Source organism: Bos grunniens, chromosome X (assembly GCF_055505025.1).
Source record: "Bos grunniens cultivar Pamir isolate PY7600 chromosome X, Bosgru_T2T1.0, whole genome shotgun sequence".
Classification (NCBI taxonomy): Eukaryota; Metazoa; Chordata; class Mammalia; order Artiodactyla; family Bovidae; genus Bos; species Bos grunniens.
In genome coordinates, this window is record NC_141194.1 from 28,334,863 (window position 1) to 28,359,554 (window position 24,692).

The 24,692-nt window shown below is 44.1% G+C and overlaps 2 protein-coding genes across 2 annotated transcripts in view; both read left to right on the plus strand.

Moving 5' to 3' along the window:
• Positions 1-530: 530 nt before the first annotated feature.
• Positions 531-23,313, plus strand: LOC147340048 (melanoma-associated antigen B4-like). Its single transcript, XM_086388385.1, has 2 exons — positions 531-668; positions 21,966-23,313. The coding sequence occupies exons 1-2, from the start codon at positions 587-589 to the stop codon at positions 23,183-23,185; spliced, it is 1,302 nt and encodes a 433-aa protein (XP_086244511.1). The 5' UTR covers positions 531-586; the 3' UTR covers positions 23,186-23,313.
• LOC147340049 (melanoma-associated antigen B1-like) overlaps positions 533-24,692 on the plus strand; it is a 63,084-nt gene continuing 38,924 nt past the window's right edge. The window contains exon 1 of the mRNA XM_086388389.1: positions 533-668. The gene's annotated coding sequence lies outside the window, so the exon portion shown is untranslated. The remainder of the gene's footprint in view (positions 669-24,692) is intronic.

The following is a 24,692-nucleotide window of genomic DNA, read 5'->3' on the forward strand; positions in this document are numbered from 1 at the left end:
TTGACCAGCTTAAACTGGTTTGACCCTCTCAAATAGATTGTTGATTAGTCACACCTTGAGTCATTTTACAAAGAAAGAACTGCATGTGTCCAAGAAGGAACACATGACCTCAGGATGACCCTGGAGCCAAGCTCTTCAGTCTGCAAAACTCAGAGAAGAGAAATATTGCCCCGGGCCATTTACAAAGTGAGAAGTCCTACAATGAGGAAAACCTGGCTTCCTGTAACCTGAGTAGCTGAAATGAAATTGAAGACTAGCCAATTAGCTTCCAATTAGAAATTCCCGAGACCCCTCCAATTGCACCCAGGCTCCTGGATTGGAGAGAGATCTGATACCTTGCCTCCTGCATTGGTTGGCCTTGCAGTAAAGCTCTTTTCTCTAAAGCTCTTGCATTAAGTATTGACTTCTCTGAGCATCAGGCTTGAGCCCATGTTCCGTGAGTTTGGGCAGCCTTGCTGAGGTTTAGGACTTGTGACCATCTGCTTGATGCACTGTAGCCCCTGGTGGGCCCTCAACACCAACCCTGAGTGGCCACCTATACTGAGTTTGTCTAGAGAGTTGGCTCTCGGGTTCCTGTTTCCTAGCCATGGCACTCTGGGCTCCTCTGGCTTCTGGGGCTCCTTTCACTTTTAAGGAAGGAAACAGCTCCTGGATCAGACATCTTTGGGGTGAGTAAACTCCTTAAAATATGCCTGTAACTAAATGTGCTATATGTAGTCTAATAATCTCATCAGGACTGTGTGTTAGAGAGGATGAGACAGTTGGATGGCATCACTGACTCAATGGGCATGAGTTTGAGCAAACCTGAGGAGAAAGTGAAGGACAGGGAAGCCTGGTATGCTGCAGTACATTGGGTTGCACAGTCAGACATGACGAATTGATTGAAGAAGGACAACACCACTGTGGGTTAGAGTCCCACCTAGGAGAGTTTCTTCTGTCTGATTAGAATCCTAAGGCTACAGTCGTGGGTTAAAGACCCACCCAAAAGAGGACAATGTCAGAGGTTAGAGCTACTGAGGTGCTCAGATGATTGGGTTAGAGCTCTGAACACTGGCTTAAGGTCCCAGGCCTTTGTATTTAATTGCCTATGTTTGTCTGTGTCTGACTGTTTTATGTGTTGGGATTGGCTAATAGGAGTTGGCTCTAATGGCACCCCACTCCAGTACTCTTGCCTGGAAAATCCCATGGATGGAGGAGCCTGGTGGGCTGCAGTCCATGGGGTCGCTAGGAGTCGGGCACGACTGAGTGACTTCACTTTCACTTTTCACTTTCATGCATTGGAGAAGGAAATGGCAACCCATTCCAGTGTTCTTGCCTGGAGAATCCCAGGGATGCTGGAGCCTGGTGGGCTGCCGTCTATGGGGTCACACAGAGTTGGACACAACTGAAGTGACTTAGCAGCAGTACTGAACTACTTTTATATATTTGTGCATGCGTGATGTTAAAAATGAAATTTTACCAGGAAAAATAGCCATTGGTTGTGGTCTTAAGGCCCATGGGCTACATAGAGGCCTTGGAATGAATATATTTCCCCTGGAAATTGCCCAGACATCTAGATTTGCTTGTCGGTGATCTCTGCTGGAGGGGTAAAGTATTTTGGTCATCTACCAGAAAGATTAAACCCCAGCATGCTCAGAAAGGAAGTGAGGAAATTGGTGTTTGAATGTGTGTGCTCCTGAATTGCTCTCTGAAAGTCAGCTCTGCCTGAGTCTAAGACAGCTTCCTCTTTCACTTTCTTCAATGGGATGCAATCACTGTCTCAGCCTCCTACTCACCAGGTAAGTTTTTCTCCGTGGAGACTGAGACAGAGCCTGAACTTCTATAGGACCCTCCTCAGTAGACAAGCATGCCCTCAGCACATGGCCGGGCAGAAATACTAGGAGCCTGTGACCCAATGGGCTCCAGTCTTAGAACTGGTGGGACAGATTCCTTGGAAGCTGGGTAGCACGTGTGCCTTTCAAGCTACAGTTTGACAACCACATATAATAATGGAAAACTTTTCAGGGTTCTTTAAGTGAACCCTCAGATCCAAGCTGGCTACCTTGAGACTGTCCATTCTTCTCAGTGGTTTCTCCAGGGAACTCATACAGCCAACACTTTCCAGAAACCAAACTAGGAGATGGAATTGGGTCCTAAATTAAGGGGCGATGCCTCAAGTTTGCCCATTTTCTTCCTAGAGAGGAACAAAGCACTCTGAGCCACAGAGAAGCCCTGAAGGCTTTCCTACAGCTCCCAAGGATGCAAGGACTTTCCAGGGAGACATCAAGTTCCTGATAAGAGTGCTGGTTGACATCGACTTTAATCCATGAAGGCTGGGAAGAGGCAGCAAGCATTGGTTAAATACAGTAGGTCCAGGCTCTGTTTGCTGGCCAAAAGGTAAACTATTTTGAGCACCACAGTGGAAGAAATTGGTCAGTCAACTGCAGAGCTCAGTTTGGGCTGAGGAGTGGCCAGGAAGAGCCAAGACAGATGACCCAATAGTAATAAATTCCATCCAGGCACCAAAACACCAAACTTCAAGCAATAGCCTGAAAAGAGACGTGTGAAGGAAACAAAGCCTCTGATAATCACCTTTCTTAAATACCAATTAATCCAACCTTGTCAGTCCTTATGTAACACTCTAGTCCTGGTGGTACAGAACTCTGGGACCTGGGATTATCATTTTCCACAGAATTTGAGACTCGTTAACCAAATTGAGGACGATTTCCCGCAAGCTTAAAGAATGTACAAAGAGAAATGGGGGGAATGAAGCATAAAGCATTGACCAGTTTAAAGTGGTTTTGCCTCCTTAAAACAGGTTGTTGATTAACCAAACCTTGAGTTATTTTTAGAGGCAGGACTATGCATGTGCCAAAATGGAGCCTATGTTTCCAGGATGACTGCAGAACCAAGAGGGTTCAGACTGTGTAACTCTCAGAGTAGGAATGTTGCCAGGGGAGAACTGTATGAAGTCCTTCAATACAGAAAATCGGGCTTCTAGCAGCATGAATAGCTTACATGAACTAATTCAAGAGTAGCCAATTAGCTTCCAAGTTTGCAGTTCCCCTAAACCCTTTCATTTTACGTCAAACTCTGGATTGAGGAGACAGATTTGAGAGCCCCACTTTTGTCTTCTTGCTACTCCACCTTTGATTAAAGTTTTTCTCTCAAGCCCGTTCCATAGTATTGGCTTCTATGTGCATCAGGCAGTGAGCCCTTGCTGGGGAACACTAGCGACTGATAGGCCTGGAATTAGATTCCTCTCTGAATTCCTCTAGATCCGACGCTGTTATACTCCTCTTGCCCTAAAACAGAGCTTGTGTTCCTTAACACTCAAATGTATCTTGGGATAAAAGTAAGGACCCTGGATATATTCCAATACACTTCTTTAGTCACAAAGCCTTGAAGGCTACATCAATAAATGACAGGAATAAAGAGAAACAGATGATAGGGACAGGAAGATCGTCCTCTGTGCAGTGTCAGATAACCTCATTCAGAATAGCACAAAACCATCTTAGATGGTTTTTTTCCTTTAGAATTGTACTCATCTCTGATATGGTGACTTGGGTTCTAGATCACTGCAATAAAGTGAAAATTGCCATAGAATAAATCATTAGGAATTTGGGGGATTCCCAGTGCTTATAAAACTTGTTAAGCCTATTGTACACTTACTAGAAGATGTCTAAAAAATGCACATAGCTTAATTTACAAATGTAAGGCAGTTACAATAGTAACAAAGACAACTAATCAGAGCACCATAAGAAATAAAATAAGGAAAGAGTTTAAAATATTAAAGAATTAACAACATGTGGAACAGGGACCCCAAGTGAATACATGATGTTGGGAAATGATGTCATAGATGTGTTCAATGCATGGTTACCATAAACTTTCAGTTTGTAACGAAACACAGTATTTGTGACGCATGATTACGTGCAGTACAGTGTTTGAAAAGTATGCCTGTCAATCAATTAAAACAAGTCATGAAAAGAGACTGACTCTGGCTTTTGAAAAGGATGGAGCAGCATTTTTCTCTGGGAAGACACCCCATTTTGCCCTCTGCCTTCTGTGTTATTTTACCCATCTCAGATCAAGTCTGGGACATGAAACTGTAAGGTTTGCATTAGGGACACTGCTGAAGAGTTTGCTGGAATGTGGTGCTCCCCAGGAATCCTTTAATCCAAGAGATAGACAAAATTTGGGCTCCCATAGGTGAGGACTGGAGAGACAAGCACCGTAAAATACAGGTCATTCAGAGACCTACCCAAACTTGCTCTCAGGCCTAGAATGCCCAGACAGGACATTCCGTCTTATGATCCTTGTAGCTCTCTGTGAGGTCAAAGTCTCAGTCTAAGAAAAGTGGCCTCAGTTCAGTAGAGGGAGAATCTCAGGTTGGAGGGTCAGGTCCCAGGACTGGCCAGGACCATGGTGAGGTCCCTGAGTGAAGAAAGAAGTATCACTAGACCCACAAATGAGGAGGCTTTACAGACCCCTGCCCCTATTCCTAACCCCAGAGGCTCCAGGCAGAGTTATAGGGATGAGAAGCCTCTTCATTTCTATCTGGTCTCAGCGAGGGAATGGATGGAACCCCCGTTCTGAGGAGGGTGGCATCATGGCCATCACCACCGGGAAGATGAGGACCATCAGTGCTGATGAGAGGGTCTCTCCCACCAAGGAGGAAGGCTCACGGAGTGGCTCTGCCCCTGTCAAGGAGAGATGCACAGAGAAGTGCCCTGATTCCCCACTAGGGACTCAGAGAGGTGAGGGCTTCATTTGGGGGCAGGAGGACTCAAGTCCGTAGTGCGAAGGGTCCAGGGCTCTTGACAGACGGCATGGTGAGGACCCTAAGGGATGACCCAGGGATCGCTGAACACTGAATGACGCGGTCCCCACAGAGCCCTGCCCCTTCCATCATCCCTCAGAGATTGTGCACAGGGCAGCCATAGCCGGAAGGGTCTCTGCAGAACTTCCGTGCTGGTGGCGAAGAGCTCGGACTGATGTTCAGCGTGTTCATGTGGCTAAGAGTGGATTCCCAGGACTGATTTGAAGGCAAGCTGAGGACCTGAATGTGGACTCAAGGGACCATTCCCCCATCCTGTAACAAAGATAACTTCCAAAGTCTCATCTCTGTGATCGGAAGGGGATGGTTCTACAACTTTCTTAGGCCGATTTCTTCGGTACATCTTGATTGAAGACATTCTGTAAGACAAGCGATTACTTGATTCTGTAAATGAAGAAAACCTAGGCCCTAACTCCAGTCACTGGGAGAGCGCCGAGTGCGAACGAGGCATGGGGCAGTAAAGATGGAGACACAAAGCGGCACCCATGCACTCAATTCCCGGACTTCTCCCCTGCCGAAACTCTAAGAGGTGAAACTTTGTTTGGAGGCTTGTGGACACAGTTCAGGAAATGGAGGAGTGTCAGACTCTGAGAGATACGAAGATGGGGACTCTGAGGACTGTAGAACACCCCGCCAGGCTTCTTCCCTCCCCCCAACCCCACCCTTTCTGTCAGCTATCAGAGATCCTGGGTATCACAGCTTTGAGAGGTGAGGAAGAGAGGGCCCAAGCCAGCGGATGTCCCAGTGTTCCTCCAACAATTCTTCCCACACCTAATGAAGCTGAGCCAAATTCTGTACTTTGTGGCTGAAGATAGCATTCAGTGTTCTATAAGTAGTATAGAATTGGGCTTCCCAGAGGGTGCACAGTGTATAATTCCTTGGGGTTTGTGTTCTGTATGAGGAATTTAGCGATAAATCTGTGTTTTTATGTTCTTGCTACTTTTCAAAGGTTGCGTCTCAAAGCTTATAATCTAAGTGTACCAATGACATGAGTCACACTTACTGTTGTTTATCGGTCTTAAGGATAAGAGTTTCTCTGTTGTGTTAAACAAATGGTAAAGCTTCCATCTTATTTAATAAGCTGGTGCAAGATAACATGGCATTACAATATGATATTTCCTTGACAATATGAAAAAATTAAGCAGTGCAATATGTGGGATCAAGAAATAGAGGGAAAGTAAGATGGATGGTATTTTGTTTCCTCATATTTTCTAGTTGTGTTTTACAAAATTATAAGTGACTGTGTATGCTTCGTTAATTCAAAAATGTAAAATTAAATTCTAAGAAATTCATCCTCATGCTCACAGGCTCATTTATTCCCTAAACAGCAATTGAGCCTCTGCTCATAGAAGACTCCATGCTACTACTTGGAGAGCTGAGGAAAAGATCTAGCCACTGACCATAAAATCATAGAGTCGAGAAGTAGCTGTCATGTAAAGGAAATGGTGACATGACAGCAGTCAAATGTGAATTCCCTGATGCAAGGGAGTGGTGGGCCTTGGGAAAGTTATAAGTCTTTCGGTGGGAAGTAATTATAAGTTGTGTGTATGGCAGGCTGGATGAGGCTGTGGTAATCGTGACCAGGGACCAGGTTCTCACATGGTGGGCTGCATAGTTAAAGACAAACCCTGGGATGGGAAACTGCCCTTAACAGTTACAGACACACTTCACTCTGTTGCCCGTTGCTTTATTGTATTTCACAGGTACTGCTTTTCTTTTCTTTGTTCTTTTTCTTTACCAAATTAAAAGTTTGTGTTTGTCAACCTTGCTTCCAGCTTTCGGCTCCATGTTGCCAACACCGTTTGTTCACTTCATGTCTGTGTGTCACGTTTTGATACCTCTTGCAATGTTCACACCCTCAACAGCAAAAATGATGGACTCAATGAAGGCTCAGATAGTGGTTAGCATCTTTTTTGTTTTAGCAAAGAGGTGTTTCTATTTAAGACATCAGGGATTGGGGGCAAGAGGAGAAGGGGACGACAGAGGATGAGATGGCTGGATGGCATCACTGACTCGATGGACGTGAGTCTCAGTGAACTCTGGGAGTTGGTGTTGGACAGAGAGGCCTGACGTGCTGCAATTCATGCGGTCACAAATAGTCAGACACGACTGAGTGACTGATCTAATCTGATATTGTTCTGAGGCATAATGCTATTGCCCACTTAATAACCTGTAGTATAGTATAAACATAAATTTTATGAAAGCACTGGAAACCAAAAAATTTGTATGACTCAAGTGTGATATGGACTTTCCTTTGGGGGTTGAGACCCAAACCTGCAGTATTTTCTGAGTCTGCCTGTGCTTTGGGATTGTGAGTAAATCAGAGAGAAATCATGTGAAGCTGCCATGGAATGTGTCCTGTGCTGTTATTCCAGTACAGGGAAACCCTGTGCAGATTAGATGGTTTATTCATGTTTTCTCCTGTCTCTGGAGTTTCCCAGAAATCAGGGTGGCACTCCCTTGAGGTGGGATGATGCCTTGAAGCTGCTAGACTGGCACACTCTGCCCTTGGTGGGGGATCTAGAGCCCATGCAACTAAAATAATAATAATAATTGAAATCAAGTTATCTTGACCATAATTTGGCAAACAATAGGGAAGGAATAGACACTTTTGGGTGGTTAAATGAATGAAAGTGGGAGTGGTTTATGAAAAAGGTCAAGTGAGAGATAGGTAAGATTGGGGCCCTTAAAACATTTTGGAGCTTTCTGTTACATCCACTGAGGATGTCTACATCATGGTGACATTCAGTGGCATACTCCTAACTGGGATATGCTAGTTTTCCTTGCTAACCAGTATTTTTCTGATTTATTTATTGATGAGTTTGGAGATAAGTCTACTCCTGTGAAATGACCACCACAGTTTATGCCATAAACATATCCATTACCTCCAAAATTTCCCACTCATCCTTTTTTAAGTTTATTTTTAATCGGAGTGTAGTTGCTTTACACTATTGTGTTGGTTTCTGCCATATATCAACATGAATCGGCCATAGGTATACATATGTCCCCTCCCCCTTGAACATCCCCCCACCTCCCACTTCTTCCCACCCGTCTAGGTTTTCACAGAGCACCAGTTTGAGCTCCCTGCATCACCCAGGAAATCCCCATTGGCTGTCGATGTTCCATATGGTAATGTGTATGTTTCAGTATTGCTCTCGGTTTGTCCCTCCCTCTCGTCCACCCCTGTGTCACCAAGTCTGTCCTCTATGTCTGCATCTCCATCCTGCCATGCAAATACATTCATCAATGCTGTCTCCTAGATTCCATGTATATGTGTCAGGATACGATGTTTATATTTCTCTTTCTGACTTTCTTCACTCTGTATAATAGGCCCTAGGTTCACCCACTACATTGGAACTCACTCAAATATGGTCTTTTTATGGCTGAGTAGTACTTCATTGTATATAGAAACCAGAGCTTCTTTATCCATTCAGCGATGGACATCTAGGTTGCTTCTGTGGCCTATCTGTTGTAAATAGTGCTGCAATGAACATTGGAGTACATGTGTCTTATTCAGTTATGGTTTCCTAAGGGTTTATGCCCAGTAGTGGGATGGTTGGGTCATGTGGTAGTTTTAGTCTGAATTTTTAAGGCAACTTCATACTCTTCTCCATAGAGGCTGTATCAATTTACATTCCCACCAACAATGCAAGAGAGTTCCCTTTTCTCCACACCCTCTCCAGCATTTATTGTTTATAGACTTTTTGATGATGGCCATTTTGACAGATGCCTTCTCACACTTTATGTTTTGTGTCTGGGATAAGAACACTTGCCATAAGATTTGACCTCTTAGAGAGTATACAATATAGTATTTTTAACTATATTTTTAACTATTTTTAACTCTAAGTATTTTTAACTATAATATATATACATTATATATATATAATATAATAACTACTATATTATATATTAAATCCTAGAACTTATTCATTTTGTATAATTAAACTTTGTAATGTTTGATTAATACTGAGAATTGGAATACTGCCTGCTGTATCAGTGAATAAACACTGTCAGTTATCAACAGTTGCAGCCACCACGGATGGTGAACCCTGAGGGAACACAGGATGTAAAAATACAGGATACGGGCCCCAGATATGTGAAGTTCATATCAAAGGAATGATTTCAGTGAGCCCCGATTCTTGCATCTTTCCATATATGAAAAAGGTCTAAATTCCTTAACCAGGGTTATCTGGTTTTCCTTCATTTATCTTAATCTTTTTATATTCAGACTACCTGCCCTTTGTTGCAAAACTTCGATGTAACCTGGCTCCTCCCCTCCCTTCTTTGGAGCAGTTCTCTCAGGGTTACTCGAGACACTGCCTCCTGGGTTGAAGTCCTAAACATTTGTACCAAAGGGAACATACCTGTCAGCTTTTAGGCTGTGAATGTTTTTTTTTTTTTTTCCTTTTAATTTATTTATTTTAATTGAAGGCTAATTACTTTACAATATTGTAGTGGCTTTTGCCATACATTGACATCAGTCAGCCATGGGTGTACATTGTTCCCTTTCCTGACCCCCCTCCCACCTCCCTCCCCATCCCATCTCTCAGGGTCATCCCAGTGCACCAGCCCTGAACACCCTGTCTCATGCAGAGACTGTGAATGTTTTTTAAGTCTACAATTCCTTCTCATTCACCCTCCCATAGACCATGGTAACCATTACTCTGCTCTCTGTTTTTGTGACTTTGACCATTTTAGATTCTTCATATAAATGACATGCAGTATTTGTCCTTCTGTGTCTGGCTTATTTCACCGTAGCAGAAGGTCCTCTAGGTTTATCCACGCTGTCATAACTGTGGAGGTTAGCTTCTTTTTAAGGCTGAATGGTGTTCCATTATATGTATATTTTGCATCTTCTTTATCCATTCATCTGTCACTGGACACCTAGGATGCTTCCCTTTCTTGGCCATTGTGAGTAGTGCTGCAATGAACATGGGAGTGCAGAGCTCTCTTCGAGGTCCTGATTTCAGTTCCTTTGGATAGTAGTGGAATGTGGAAAGTATTATGTGTTATTTTTGATTTTTTGAGGAACTGCTACACTGTTTTCCCTGTAAATTGGCTGTACCAATTTATATTCGTACCAGCAGTGTTGAATGTATAGTTTACTAAGAAACTTGCAAACTGTCTTTCAAAGTGGCTCTACCGTTTTGCATCACCACCACCGAGGAGTGAGAGTTCTTGTTGATTCACCTCCTTACCAGCATTTGGTGTTGTCAGTCCTTTGAATGCTGGCCATTCTGAAAGGGTTGTTGTGATAATCTGCTTGTTTTTTTTAATTTGCAGTTCCCTAATGGTATATGGGGAGAAGGCAGTGGCACCCCACTCCAGTACTGTTGCCCGGAAAATCCCATGGATGGAGGAGCCTGGTAGGCTGCAGTCCATGTGGTCGCTAAGAGTCAAACATGACTGAGCAACTTCACTTTCATTTTCCACTTTCATGCATTGGAGAAGGAAATGGCAACCCACTCCAGTGTTCTTGCCTGGAGAATCCCATGGACGGAGAAGCCTAGTAGGCTGCAGTCCATGGGGTCGCACAGAGTCAGACACGACTGAAGCCACTTAGCAGCAGCAGCAGCAGCAATGGTATATGATGTGGAGCATCTTTCCATATGCTTGTTTGCCATCTCTGTATCTTCTTGGGCAAGGTATCTATTCCTATCTTTTGTCCATTTTTTATTAGATGTTAGTTTTCTTCTTATTAATATTAAGAGGTCTTTGTATATTTTAGATTAGAGCCTTCATCAGATATGTCTTTTGCAAGTATTTTCTCCCAGACTATGGCTCATCTTCTAGTTCTCTTGGTGTATTTTTATAGAGCAGAAGTTGAAGGGAATAAAATCTACCTTATCAATTATTTCTTTCATGGATCCCCATCACTTTTTTCTGTGATGATATTTTGTGGATTGGTTTGCTCTGTGGCACATGGGATCTTAATTCCCCATCCAGGGTTTGAACTCACAGCCCTTGCACTGGAGGCACAGTGTTTGTAAAATTTTAGCTTTTTTATTTTGTGTTGGGGTATAGCAAATTAATACTATTGTGACAGTTTTCAGGTGAACAGTGAAGGGACTCAGCCATACATATACACGTATCCACTCTCCCCCAAACTTCCATCAGTACTGCCACATAATACTAAGCAGAGTTCCCTGTGTTATACGGTACATCCTTGTTGCTTATTCATTTTAAATATAGCAGTGTGTACATGTCCATCGGAAATCCCCTAACTATCCCTGTCCCACATCCTTCCCCAGCGACAACCATAAATTTGTTCTCTGAGACTGTAAGTCTATTTTGTAGTTAAATTCATCTGTATCATCTCTTTTTAAATTATACATCTAAGATATGTCATATAATATTTCTCCTTCTCTGTCTGAGTCACTTCAACCAGTAACGATCTCTAGGTCCATCATGTTGCAGATTGGCGGTTGCCACAAGAAGGGGTTGGAGGATGGATGAAATGGGTGTAAGTGACCAAATGGAATAAACATTCACAACTTTCACTTACAAAATAAAATAGCCCTAGTGTTATTGCCTGGAGAATCCCAGGGATGGGGGAGCCTGGCGGGCTGCCGTCTATGGGGTCGCACATATTTGGACAGACTGAAGCGACGTAGGAGCAGCAGCAGCAGCAGGGATATAATGTACAGCATGATGACTGTAGTTAATCATTGCTGTTGCTAGTGGCCAAGTGGTTTCCTACTCTCTGCAACCCCATGGATTGTAGCTTGCCAGCCTCCTCTGTCTTTGGAATTTTCCATGCAAGAATACTGGATTAGGTTGCTGTGTCCTCCTCCAGGGCATCTTTCCGACCCAGGAATTGAACCCGCATCTCCTGCATCAACAGGCAGATTCTTTACCACTGCGCCACCAGGGAAGCACATAGTTAATAATACTGTATTGTATATGTGAAAGTTCCTGAGAGAATATATATATATATTTTTTATTTTATTTTTTAAGTTTACAATATTGTATTGGTTTTGCCATATATCAAAATGAATCCGCCACAGGTATACATTTGTTCCCCGTAGTGAACCCTCCTCCCTCCTCCCTCCCCATACCATCCCTCTGGGTCGTCCCAATAACCCTGTGTATGAGACAACAAAAGAGAAACTGATGTATAGAACAGTCTTTTGGACTCTGTGGGAGAGGGAGAGGGTGGGATGATTTGGGAGAATATATATATTTTTAAAGTGAGTTATAGTTGTTGTGGGCTTCCCTGGTGGCTCAGATGGCAAAGAATCTGCCTGCAATGTAGGAGACCTGGGTTTGATCACTTAGTCAGGAAGATCTCCTGGAGAAGGGAATGGTTACCCACTCCAGTGGGTAATTCTTACTTGGAGAATTCCATCGATAGAGGAGCCTGGCAGGCTACTGTCCTTAGGGTCAAAAAGAGTTGAACAAGACTGAGCAACTAACATTTTCACTTCATTTTCATAGATGATGTACAATATTTTATGTTTCAGGGACACAACAAAGTGATTCACAATTTGTAAATGTTATGTTGCATTTATAGTTATTATAAAATATTGGTATATCCCCTTTGTTTTGCAATATATCCTTGTAGCTTATCTATTTTATACATATTAGTTTGCACCTCTTAATCTTCTATCCCTGCCCTTACCCTCCCCCTTGCTGCTCTCCCCTGGTAACCACTGCTAGCTTGTTCTCTGTATCTGTGAGTCTGCTTCATCTCCCTAGTCTGTTTTATTTTTTAATTCTCCATATAAACAGTATTATACAGCATTTGCCTTCCTCTCTCTCACATATTTCAGTTAACATAATGCCTTCCAATCAATCCATGTTCTTGAAAATGGCAAAAGTTCATTCTTTTTTATGACTGAGTAAAATTCCATTGTGTGTGTGTGGATCTTTTAGAATTAGTGGGTTTTTTTTTTTTTTTCATTTGTAGCAGTAATTTAAAGTAAGTTGAGTGCTGAAGAATTGATGCTTTTGAACTGTGTTGTTGGAGAAGACTCTTGAGAGTCCCTTGGACTGCAAGGAGATCCAACCAGTCCATTCTAAAGGAGATCAGTCCTGGGTGTTCTTTGGAAGGAATGATGCTAAAGCTGAAACTCCAGTACTTTGGCCACCTCATGGGAAGAGTTGTCTCATTGGAAAAGACTGTGACAGAGGATGAGATGGCTGGATGGCATCACTGACTCGGATGTGAGTCTGAGTGAACTGCGGGAATTGGTGATGGACAGGGAGGCCTGGCATGCTGCACTTCATGGGGTCGCAAAGAGTCACCTGAGCGACTTAACTGAACTCAAAGTTTATTCAAGCTTTAATGCAGGTTATTCTGACTTTAAGGTAGCATCACATGGCATACTTCTGAGTACATTCCTGAAAAATTCTTTTGTACTTATTTCTGTTTTATAGGTCTATGCAACGTCTGGCACTGGGGAGGCTATCATCTGGGTTCGGATCACATAGCAGTGAACAAATGGATACCAGAACTTTAGAAATCATGAAAGCAAGAGACCACAGTGATCCTAGAGTAGCGAACCAAGTGTTGCCATTAGTTTTCATCTGTGGATGATAAATTCTGTTGCAAATGCAACCTAGGTAGTATGAATGGATAGTCTTTAGGGGAATGAACTGTCACAGAGAATAAACTGCCTTGATATGTATGGGTTGCCATTCTTTTCCGTAATTGTGATTTGCCCATGAAATGTATCATCCCCAACTGGACCTGCAGAATATTGTCCTGGAGGGTCACTGGCCCCATCACTAAGTTCCTTAGTAATCCATTTCAGCGCCACAGTCTGTGCTTTTTGTCTGACTCCTCACTGTCTCAGTGTGTGCTCAAAGGTCTGTCCAAAACTCCTGATTATCTGGTGGCTGGGAAGGACTATCTCTTCATGTCACACTGGCTGCGCCACTCACAGGTGCCTTCGTAATAAACAGGGAGGTTGGACTGGGGTGGGGTCACTGGGAGAGAGTAGACGGGGCTGGAGGGGAAGGGGTGATGAGCAGTGGAAACCCTTAGACTCAGAAAAGCATCAAGTACCTGACGGAGACCATCCAAATTAGTGGGTTCTTTTTTTTTTTTTTTTAGATACACAACCAGGTGTGGGATTGCTGGGTCATGTGTTAGTTCTGGTTTTAGATTTTGAGGACCCTCCTTACTGTTATCCATGGTAGCTGCACCAATTGACATTCCCACCAACAGTGTACAAATCTTGTCCACATGCTTACCAACATTTGTTAATTCTGTTCCTTTTGAATGATAGCCCTTCTGATAGGTATAAGATAATACCTCATTGTGGTTTAAATTTGCATTCATATGATGATTAATGATGTTGAACATCGTTTCATGTGCCTCTCAGCTATTTGTATGTCTTCTTTGGAAAAATGTGTATTTAAGTCTTCTGCCCATCTTTTTCTTGATTTTTTTTAAACTGTTATATCAACTGTTTATATATGTTGGATATTAACCCTTTATTGCTTACATCATTGGCAAATATTTTATCCCATATAATAGGTTGGCTTTTCATTATGTTGATGGTTTCCTTTGCTGTGCAAAAGCTCTTAACTTTAATTACAACCCATTTATTTATTTTTGCTTTTATTTCCCTAGCTTTAGGAGACAGATCCAAAAAAATATTGTTATGATTTATGTCAAAATGTGTTCTGCTCATATTACCTTCTAAGAGTTTTATGGCTTCCACTCTTATAGCTAGGTCTTTAATCCCTTTTCACTTTACTTTTGTATATAGTTTTAGAGAATATAATGATCTCATTCTTTGAGAGCTACATGTCAAAGAATGAGATTGGAGTGTAAATACAGTTTGGTAATGCCAGAAAATTAACTGTGCTTTTACATTTGAGCCAGTAATTCAGTGTTTTCAGAAATTAATTCTGAAGAGACATCCACAACCATATGAAAATATGTAAATGCCTATGCACATGTTAACTGAGGGAACATGATATATCCACAGAGTGGAGTACTACAAAGCTACAAAAAGGAGTGAGTACAGTTTTCTAAACTAATATGGAGTGCTTCCATGATAGATATAGATATATAAAAGAATGTGGGAGTCTGGGGCTAATGTCAATGATACCAAGTGCAGTGCCTTCCCATTCTGGTATGAAGAGGCTTTGACAGCTGAAGAAGGAGAGCCAGAGCCACAGCTGCAGCCAGGGCTCCTATGGTGCCAGGGCCAGTGCACTTTCCAGAGCATGTCCAAATTTCCTCCCACCCCTAGTGAAGTCTGAGCAGATACTTCACATTGCATTTCAAGAAAGCAGGCAATCTTCCCACTAGCGGAGGGCCATGGTGGGGCTCATGGAAATTCAGCATATAACGTATTTATTTGTGTTCCTATACAATATGCACAAATTGGAGGTTTTTCTTTTTTCTGTTTTTAAATATTGTTCCTTTTAATTAAAGATGTGTTTAGCTTCAGAGTGCAAGTACACTAATGGCACAGCTCCAACATGTACTGCAGATTATCAAGTTGAAAACTAAGAAATTTCGTATTACATAGCACAGACTGAAATCCTTGAATCATTTCTTGTCATTCGGAACAAGATAACATGATATTGCAATATGGATTTTTTTGTGAAAATGGAAATTTTTCCACAGTGAAGTCTGTGTGATTATCAGATACAGAAAAAAATCTTAAGAGGTATTCACTTCTTCGTTTGTTTTATTTGTTTAGTCTTTCTTTGTAAAATTGAAGTTTATTTATCTGGATTGGCTTTGCTTATTTAAGAATGTGGGAGAAGTGAAATCCCAGTAACATTGCTTTCTTTCACACTTGCACTATAGTTGTTCAAATATCAATTTAGCATCTGCTCTTTGGAAGGCTTCTGGGTGGTTTTGGGGATGCTAAGAAAAATAAACTCAACCCCTTCTTGTAGAATTCTAGCGTCTCAAGAGCAGCATTCAATAAAGTAGCTGGTGAACTGAGATCTAGGGGCCCAATAAAAATGAGGTGTAAGGAGGTGAGGGGATTGAGGGCTTCCTCATGAGGAGTCTAGTGTAAATACACTGAGGCAAGGCACTTGGAGACTTTAGGACAATAAAAGTCTGGCAGTGGAAGGTAGTTTTAAGTTAGGCTACAGGTCTAGCCCACCAGGGAGGCTGTGGAAACACTGAATAGGGGTCAGACCCTCAGATGGCGGGTCTCAAAGTTGAGAGAGTTAAACCTGGAATGGAAAACTACCCTGAATAATTGCTTTGGAATTATGGGGCTTCCTAGGTGGCTGAGTGGTAAAGAACCTGCCCACCAATGCAGGAGACATGGGTTCAATCCCTGGGTCACGAAGCTGCCCCTGGAGGAGGAAATGGCTACCCAATCCAGTATTTTTGCCTGGAGAATCCCATGGACAGAGCAATCTGTTCAGTCCATGGGATAGAAAAGGGTCAGACACGACAGAGTGACTAAACAGCAACACGGGTAGACCAGAGAGAAATCCCCCCTGGGGAGGGGATGGAATGTGCCCTGTGCTCCTGTCCCAGTGCCCGTGAACACAGTGCACAACCTAGATGTTTCATGCACATCATCTCCAAGGAGATTCTGTGAAATAAAAGTAATAGTAGAATGAAACCGGAAACTCAGAAGCCAGTGGGCTGACACTCTTTGCTGTGAGTCGTGGAAACAGAGCTCATTTTATTGAAAGGGCATTCCATTCAGCGTTTTTGGCTATGTTGATAATTCCACCAAAGTCTGTGAGGTGAGTCTATTTTAGGTGATGGTGAAATTGATGAACATGGGGGCTTATATTATTTAGTTACTTATTTATTTGGCTATGCTTGCTCTTATCTTTAGCATGCATGATCCTTGATCTTCCTTGCAGCCTGCGAGTTCTTTAGTTGCAGCATGAGGAATGTTTCAGTTGTGGCATATAGGATCTTTAGTTGTGGCATGTGAACTGTTAGTTGTGGCAAAGCTGTGGCATGTGGGACCTAGTTCCCTGATCAGCAGTGGAACCCAGGTCTCCTGCATTGGGAGTGCAGAGTCTTAACCCCTGGACCACTAAGGAAGTCTCTAGGAGTTGTTCAGATGAAAGAGCAGCCGGGAAGGAAGACAGAATTAGTCTCAGAATCAAATTTAGATTCTTTTTTATTTTAATTTTATTTTATTTTTAAACTTTACATAATTGTATTAGTTTTGCCAAATATCAAAATGAATCCGCCACAGGTATACATGTGTTCCCCATCCTGAACCCTACTCCCTCCTCCCTCCCCATACCATCCCTCTTGGTTGTCCCAGTGCACTAGCCCCAAGCATCCAGTATCATGCATCGAACCTGGACTGGCAACTCGTTTCTTACATGATATTTTACATGTTTCAATGTCATTCTCCCAAATCTTCCCACCCTCTCCCTCTCCCACAGAGTCCATAAGACTGTTCTATACATCAGTGTCTCTTTTGCTGTCTCGTACACTGGGTTATTGTTACCATCTTTCTAAATTCCATATATAGATTCTTTGAATTTTTTCCAGTTAAAAAACTACCCCCTCACTCAAAATACGATCTAGTAGTGGAAATGAAAGATTCTTTCTAAACAGCATTTTGGACTGATTTGGTGTTCCATGTGCTAGAATGCCACAGATTCTCTGACATCTTCTGGATTTAAAAGATTCCTCAGGGTCGGTGGTATCCTCCAGGATGAAACTAATCATAATCATAGTAAAAATAGATATCGTGTAAAGTCTCAGTGTGGTCCAGGTGCTTTAGCTACATGCCAGTAGTCCTACAAAAGCCACTTCACCTGAGGCTCCCCAAGTTTGGGGATGGACCCAAGTCCACACAACTGATAAGAGACAGAGCTGGGACTAGAGCGCTGGTCTGATTTGCCCACAGCATGTACCCTTCCACTTGTCCCGGCCTGAGGTGCTCATGAGTCAATTAATTCACTGTCTTCTAGCACTCAAACATGTATCTTGAGTGACAGAAAGAAGGACTCTGTGGCAAAAACACTGGGATGGAATACATAGCTAATGCAATACAAACACCAAAATAATTAAGAGCTGTGAATAAAGGAGAGAAGGGGGTAATGGTCAGTTAGCCTATGATCACCTGCATGTGCAAATTCAGACACCCTCAAGGTATTGAGGGCTTACAAGATTATCTGGCACTATCCTTCTATGTAGAAAGTAATTTTATTTGTTTTAATTAAAAATAGTTATTTCTATTTATTTTCTGACTGCTCTGGGTCTTAGTTGTGACACTCAGAATCTTTGTTGCCACATGCAGCCTCTTTAGTTGTGGAATGTGAGATTTTAGTTGTGGCACGTAAACTCTTAGTTGTTGGATGTGAGATTTTTAGTTGTGGCATGTGGAATTAAGTTACATGACTAGGGATCAAACCTAGGACCCCTGCATTGGGAGCGCATAACCACTGGACCAACAGGGAGGTGCCGAGAGTAAATATTTTAGAACTACCCTAAATCTGGTGACTCAGATGGTACCGAATGCGCCTGCAATGCGGGAGACCTGGGTTCGATCTCTGGGTTGGGCACAATCCCTGGTGGAGGGCATGTAACACACTTCAGTATTCTTGCCTGGAGAATCTGCATCGACAGAGGAGCCTGCCGGGCTACAGTACATGGGGTCACAAAGAGTGAGACATAACTGAGTGATTAAGCACACACCCTAAATCTGGCTGAAGAGCAGGAATATATCACCTCTGTCTCTTTGACATCATAACATCTGTCCTGAGTTCCTTAATTTCTGCTGCATTTTCCTAATCTTATATCACTTTTGGGACTGAGACCCATTTTCTCCAAGATTTGCTAGAGGGTAACTGCTCACTGTTTGTAGGAATATGCATTCCCCAGGAAGCCTTTAATCGAGGGACAGAAGCTGATATGGGAACCTCCATGAAGGAGGAATAAGGAGACAATCACCCCTTGATATAGTGGTCACCCAAAGACTAAGAAGAGGAATCTTAGATCAGTAGAAGGAGCAGTCCCAGGCTGTGGTAGATGTAGTGAGGATGCTAAGCAAGAGGAATCGGATGGACTCAAGTTGCATCCCCACTGTCTATTCTCAGAGGCCCTGATGGACTAGGATCACATGAAGGTCATCCTGACTTCCAACTTGGAATTCTCAGGAGACGAGGACTTTGATGTAAGACAAGAAGCTTCATAAAACAGAGAGTGGAGTTACAGGATTCATCATGTGTCAATGTGAGGACCTGAAAGTGGACTCACAGTAACACACCCTATAAAAGGAGGCCCTGGAAAATCACTGATGCTGTGGTCCCCAGGAAACTCTGGGCACAGATGTCAGGTTGATTTCTACCTCAAAAGTCTTAGCGAGGTGAGACCTCTGTCTAATACAGTCAGCTGCAGTTTCGCAGAGCGAGGGACCTGAATCCAAGGAGGACCTCACATGCAATGCTGAGTGTTACTGAGGACCCCTGCAGAGGGAGCCACTCATTCAACCTGTGTGATCTTAGGGAGGGCTGAGTCTCCTCTAGCCAGATCAGAACCCAGATCTGCAGATCCGGGTGTCTTGACCATAACCAGACTTAAGGTGAGGACCATCAGTGCTAGTGAGAGGATCTCTCCCCCAACGAAGGAGGCTCACAGAGTGGCAACCCACCTGACAAGCAGAGATGCTCAGAGCAGAGCTGGCCTCCCACCACTAGGGACTTGGGAAGGCGAGGGCTCTGTTTGGGAGCTGGAAGACACGAGTTCATAGGAGCGGGCATCTTGGGCTTTGATACACTGCACAAGGAGGACCCAAGGACGGATGAATATTGAGCTACTTGGGTTCCCGTAGCATACTGCCCCTGCCGTCATCCCTGGGAGATCCCACGTAGGACCTTACGCAGCTCCCTCCACTTCCGCTTTGAAAGCGAGCGGGTCAACCGGTAGCCACGGCGACCGTATGGCAGAGACTTAGTGTCCAGTACTCTTCTGGAACCAAGGTGAGGACCTGAATGTAGCTCATGGGACTTTCCCAACCCTCCCAGTAATAAAAGTGACCCATCCACATCCCACCCCTGTGATATGGCTCTTATGAGTCCCTCAGAGCTATTGGCCGAATGTGTTTAGAGTGTTGAAAGCTATGGCATTGGTCTGCAGGGTTAGGTCCGGATTCTACCCCTGGAGGAGCTCTAGGACCTAGATGAGGGCCCTGAGGGTTGATGAGCAGATTTCAACACCGCCAAGGGGACCACACTGAGCGGCCCCCGTGTACTGGGCTCTAGGATGCCCCGGGTAGAGCTGCCCAACTGTGGTGCCCCCTGGTGTCCACTGGAGGTGGTTTTGGGGAAGTGAGAGCCCTGCTGTAATGGAATAAACCTAGTTCAACAAAAGGGACCTAGTCCACAACAGTATTAATGGCTGTGATGCTGAGTGAGGATGGGGGCTCCTCCCATAAGAAATAGAGTCACAGAAAGTGCCAGTCCTATTTTGAGGGCTGGGAGAATCGGGTGTTTTGACATGACACTTCCTGGGACATCTCAGGGAAGTGAGAGACCAGGTCAGTGGGGGCAGCCTCAGGTTGGCAAGGGAGGGTTTCAGGTGTCCTGGTGGATGGTGAGAACCTTGGGGGCTGTGGATGTTCCACACCATGTCATTCGGACCACATCTCCCTGTCATCATCCCTGGGAGACCTCAAGGATAATGTTGGTCCCCACTGCGGGCTAATGGGGAAGTAAGGGTCTTGGTCTGAATGGAGTGGTCAGCAGAGGGAGAAACCTTAGACCCTGTCATGAGTCAAATGTAGAGCTTGGTTGCTTCTGTGTCCTGGCTGTTGTCAATAGTGCTGCAGTGAAGACAAGTACAAGTGTCTTTTTCCATTACCATTTCCTCAGGGTATACGCCCACTAGTGGGATTGTTGGCTCATGTGGTAGTTTTATTCCTAGTTTTTTTAAGCAGAGTGAATTAATTCATAAAGTGGAGAGCCAATATCATATATTAATGCATATATATGGAATCCAGAAAGATGATACTGATGAACCTATTTGCAGGGCAGCCTGGAGATGCCGACATAGAGAACAGACTCATGGACACAGTGGGGGAAGGAGAGGGAGGGGCAGATTGAGAGAGTAACATTGAAAACGTGCACATTACCATATGGAATATAGATAACCAATAGGAAGTAGTTTTATGACCAGGGAGCTCAAAGCCAGTGCTCTGAAAGCTTAAGAGGGGTTTGACATGGGAGGGAGTTTCAAGATGGAGGAGCCATAGCTATATCTATGGCTGATTCATATTGATTTGTGGCAGAAACTGGTACACTATTATAAATTAGTATTGTAAAAAATAAATTTATTTTCAAAAAGACATATAGGAGAAACCAGAAGCAAAAAAATATTTTAGCCCTTGAATTGGGATCTTGTGAGGGTCCACAGGGACATCAACCTGCCTGCACCAGATTTTGTTCTCAGGAGACCGTGTTTGGTAAGATAAGGTCATCTTCACTTCCTGATTTTGGGACACGGAGTCATTGGCTTTTACTATCGAGCAGTCTTTACTTCAGGAGAAAGTTGAGCTTCTCTACCAGGAGCCCAATAGAGGAACCTGAGTGAGGACTCAGTGCATCCATCCCACCCTCGGATTTCAGCCCAGGAAATCTCAGGGAAGGGCTGTGAGGCTGAGCCCCTTCTTTATTGTTTTATACGAAGTCTACAGGAGGGGAAATGTCTAGTCTGAAGGTGCAGACACCAGTCTGCAAATGGATAATGGTGCCCAACGTTTTAAGGAGCCAAGGTAAGGACCTTGAATGATGATCCCAGTGAACTCAGGATAGAAAAGACCCTAATGAGCTCTCAGCACTGGATATCTATCTCCTGGCAGGGAGGTCGACTGAGGCATCCCTTCCCTTACCTCTGGATCATGGGGAGGTCTAAAGTGTCTACATCAGAGTAGCAGAGGGAAGGGTGCCAAGGCTCCACCAGGACTTGACGTGATAATACTGAAGTAGAACTTAGAAAACCCCACTGCTAGCACCTGCTGGCACCTGAGTAAATCCAAAGCAGGGCTGAGAGGACGCAGAGGAAAAGTTAGGCCACTATTCTTCCTCTGGGATTCTCAGGGGCCAGGCTGAGCAGGAAAACAGGAGCCTTGTGGGTTCCTAGAGCAGTGTCCTCAAGGACACCTGCAGAGGCGGCCTTTGATTAAGCCAAGGTAGAGTCTCCCTGTTTTAAGGTGCTCATGTCACCTCATTCTCCATCCTCCAGGTGCCCCCAGTCACCTGTCTCTTGGCCCAGACTCCTGCCTGCGGTCCCTGCCCACAGCCATCATGCCCCGTGGGCAGAAGAGTAAGCACCGTGCTCGTGAGAAACGTCGCCAGAACCAAACTGAGACCCAGGGTGTTCATGATCAGGCTACCACATCTGGGGGAGAAGAGACCACTTCCTCCTCCCTTCCTGATTCAGAGAGTGCTCCCTCAAGCTCGTCTGCTGCTGGCACCCCGAAGGGGCCTCAGGGAGCCCATGGCACCACCAGTGCTGCTGCAGGTGCTATACACAAAAGATCTGGTGTCAGTGGCGCAGCACGCTCAAGATCTGGAGTAGGTGCCGAGGGCCAAGTTCAGGAAGGTGAAAATTCCTCCCAGGCCTCAGCTGCTGCTGTGAGCTCTCACACAGATATTCTGACCAGGAAGGCAGAGCTATTGGTGCCGTACATGCTGTATAAGTATAAGATGAGGGAGCTCATTAAGAGGTCCGAAATTTTGAAGGAAATCAATAGAAGGTACAAGGAACAATACCCTGAGATCCTTAGAAGGGCCTCCGAGCACATGGAGATGGTGTTTGGCCTGGTGCTGAAGGAAATCAGGCCCAACAGTCACTGCTATACCCTGGTGAGCAACCTAGATCTCAGCGACAGTGAGTCTATGAGAGGTGACTGGGGGCTGCCGAAGAATGGTCTTCTGATGCCTCTGCTGGGTGTCATCTACCTGAATGGCAACCACGCCCCTGAGGAGAAGATCTGGAAGTTCCTGAATATGCTGGGCATCTATGATGGAAGAAGTCACTTCATCTTTGGAGAGCCCAGGAAGCTCATCACAGAAGATCTGGTGCGGGAAGAGTACCTGGAGTACCGCCAGGTGCCCGGCAGCGATCCCCCTCGCTATGAGTTCCTCTGGGGTCCTAAAGCGCTCACAGAAACGAGCAAGACGAAAGTCCTGCAGTTTTTGGCCAAGGTCAAGGATTCAGTCCATCCTGCCTTCCTGCTGCAATATGAGGAGGCTTGGAGAGAGGAAGTAGAGACCACCGGAGCCAGAAGTGAAGCCAGGGCTGGCACTTCTGCCTCAACCAGGCCTGGCACTGCCGCCTCAGCCGCTGCTTGCTCTTCTGCCTCAACCAGGCCTGGCACTGCTGCCTCAACCAGTGCTGGCCCTTCTGCTTTGGCCACTGCACGCCCCAGGGCCGCATCCAGCCGCTCATCTCGCCCCTAGTGTGATCTGAAGCCCGTTGTTCACTTTGTGGCTGGAGAAGCCGGTCAACCTGTGTTCCTGATATGCATCAATAATTTGTTGACTTTATTTCCCCCAATTTTCAGTTATTAAAATTTTTCAACAGAAAAGTCATTTAGATTCATGATATAAGTATATGAATAACATGGGTCACACACACTTTGCTGTTTGTCAAATTTAGGAGTAAGAATTTTGTGTTCTCAAATAAATATTGTAAATCCTCACATCACTTTTGTGATCCAGGATGAGAATAACATCACTTTAGGATGAGACTGTCCTTAGAGATGTGAAAGACGCCACGCTAATAGAGGCTCAGAACATTGATACATTGTTAGGGAGATAGCTGAAATTTCTTCAGGTTTTGGATGGCTTTACTCTATGTTTAGTCTCCCTTTTTGTAAATGTAAAAGACACATACTTGCCTCTGCTTATGGTTTATGGTTTTCAAGAATGTTTGAGATATAAATTATAGCAAATGATTTATTCATGGCTCTTCTTTTACACAAATATTGAGAATCTGCTCTTAAGAAGTCTTCATGCTTGTACTGGTGATGTTTAGTCAAAAAAAGTCCTAACCTCTGTCCACTCATTATAGTTTCTCAGAGATGCTGTCATTCTATGGAAGAGGCTGAGATACTCTCTACTTCAGGAAGAACAAGAAAGAAGTGGGTTAAGAGGGATTGGAGAGAACATATTACTTTGGTTTCATTCCTAAGAGGAATTTTGGCTGATTTCGAAGGTTGGGTCTTTTTTTCCCCCACTTGGAACACTGCATAGTTTCTGACATCTGATATACTGAAAAAAAATCCAGCTGATGTAACATCTGAGGTCAAGATAATCATAGTAATAACTGCTATTGCTCCTAATGTCTCAATAGAGACAGACGCCATGACATAAGCTTTCCATAAATACTTATATTCCACCAATCTGACAAGAAAGGGCTTATCAAACTTAGTTCGCAGGGGAGAGCCCAAGGCTCATAGAGTTAGAGTTTGGTCTTGTGCTGAAATACATAAGGCTGGTAAATGACAACTGGCAATAGACTCCTGCTCTACACTACTTTACCCACTCCAGTGTTCTTGCCTGGAGAATCCTAGGGACGGGGAAGCCTTATGGACTCCCGTCTATGGGGTCGCACAGAGTCGGACACGACTGAAGCAACTTAGCAGCAGCAGCAGGCTTAGCCTATTAGCCTTAGCATAGCCTCACTTATTCTTTAGGCTTCTCAGAGACCTAAGAAACTTGGTCTCAGCGCAGAGTTCTGAGGTTGGTAAAGAGAATCAATCTTGCAGAAATGATGGTGATTATCCTGAATGAGGGTGATGGAAAGACCCATCCAGAACAGAAGGATCCTGTTAAGACCCGTCCTCATTAGCAAGCCCATGAAGTCCAGAACTATCTGGGCTGCTGTGGTTAACACTTTCAACTCAGGTCCTGGGGAGGTGGGGACATTGGGAATCTGCAGAGAATAGAGCCCCAGGAAGGGTGC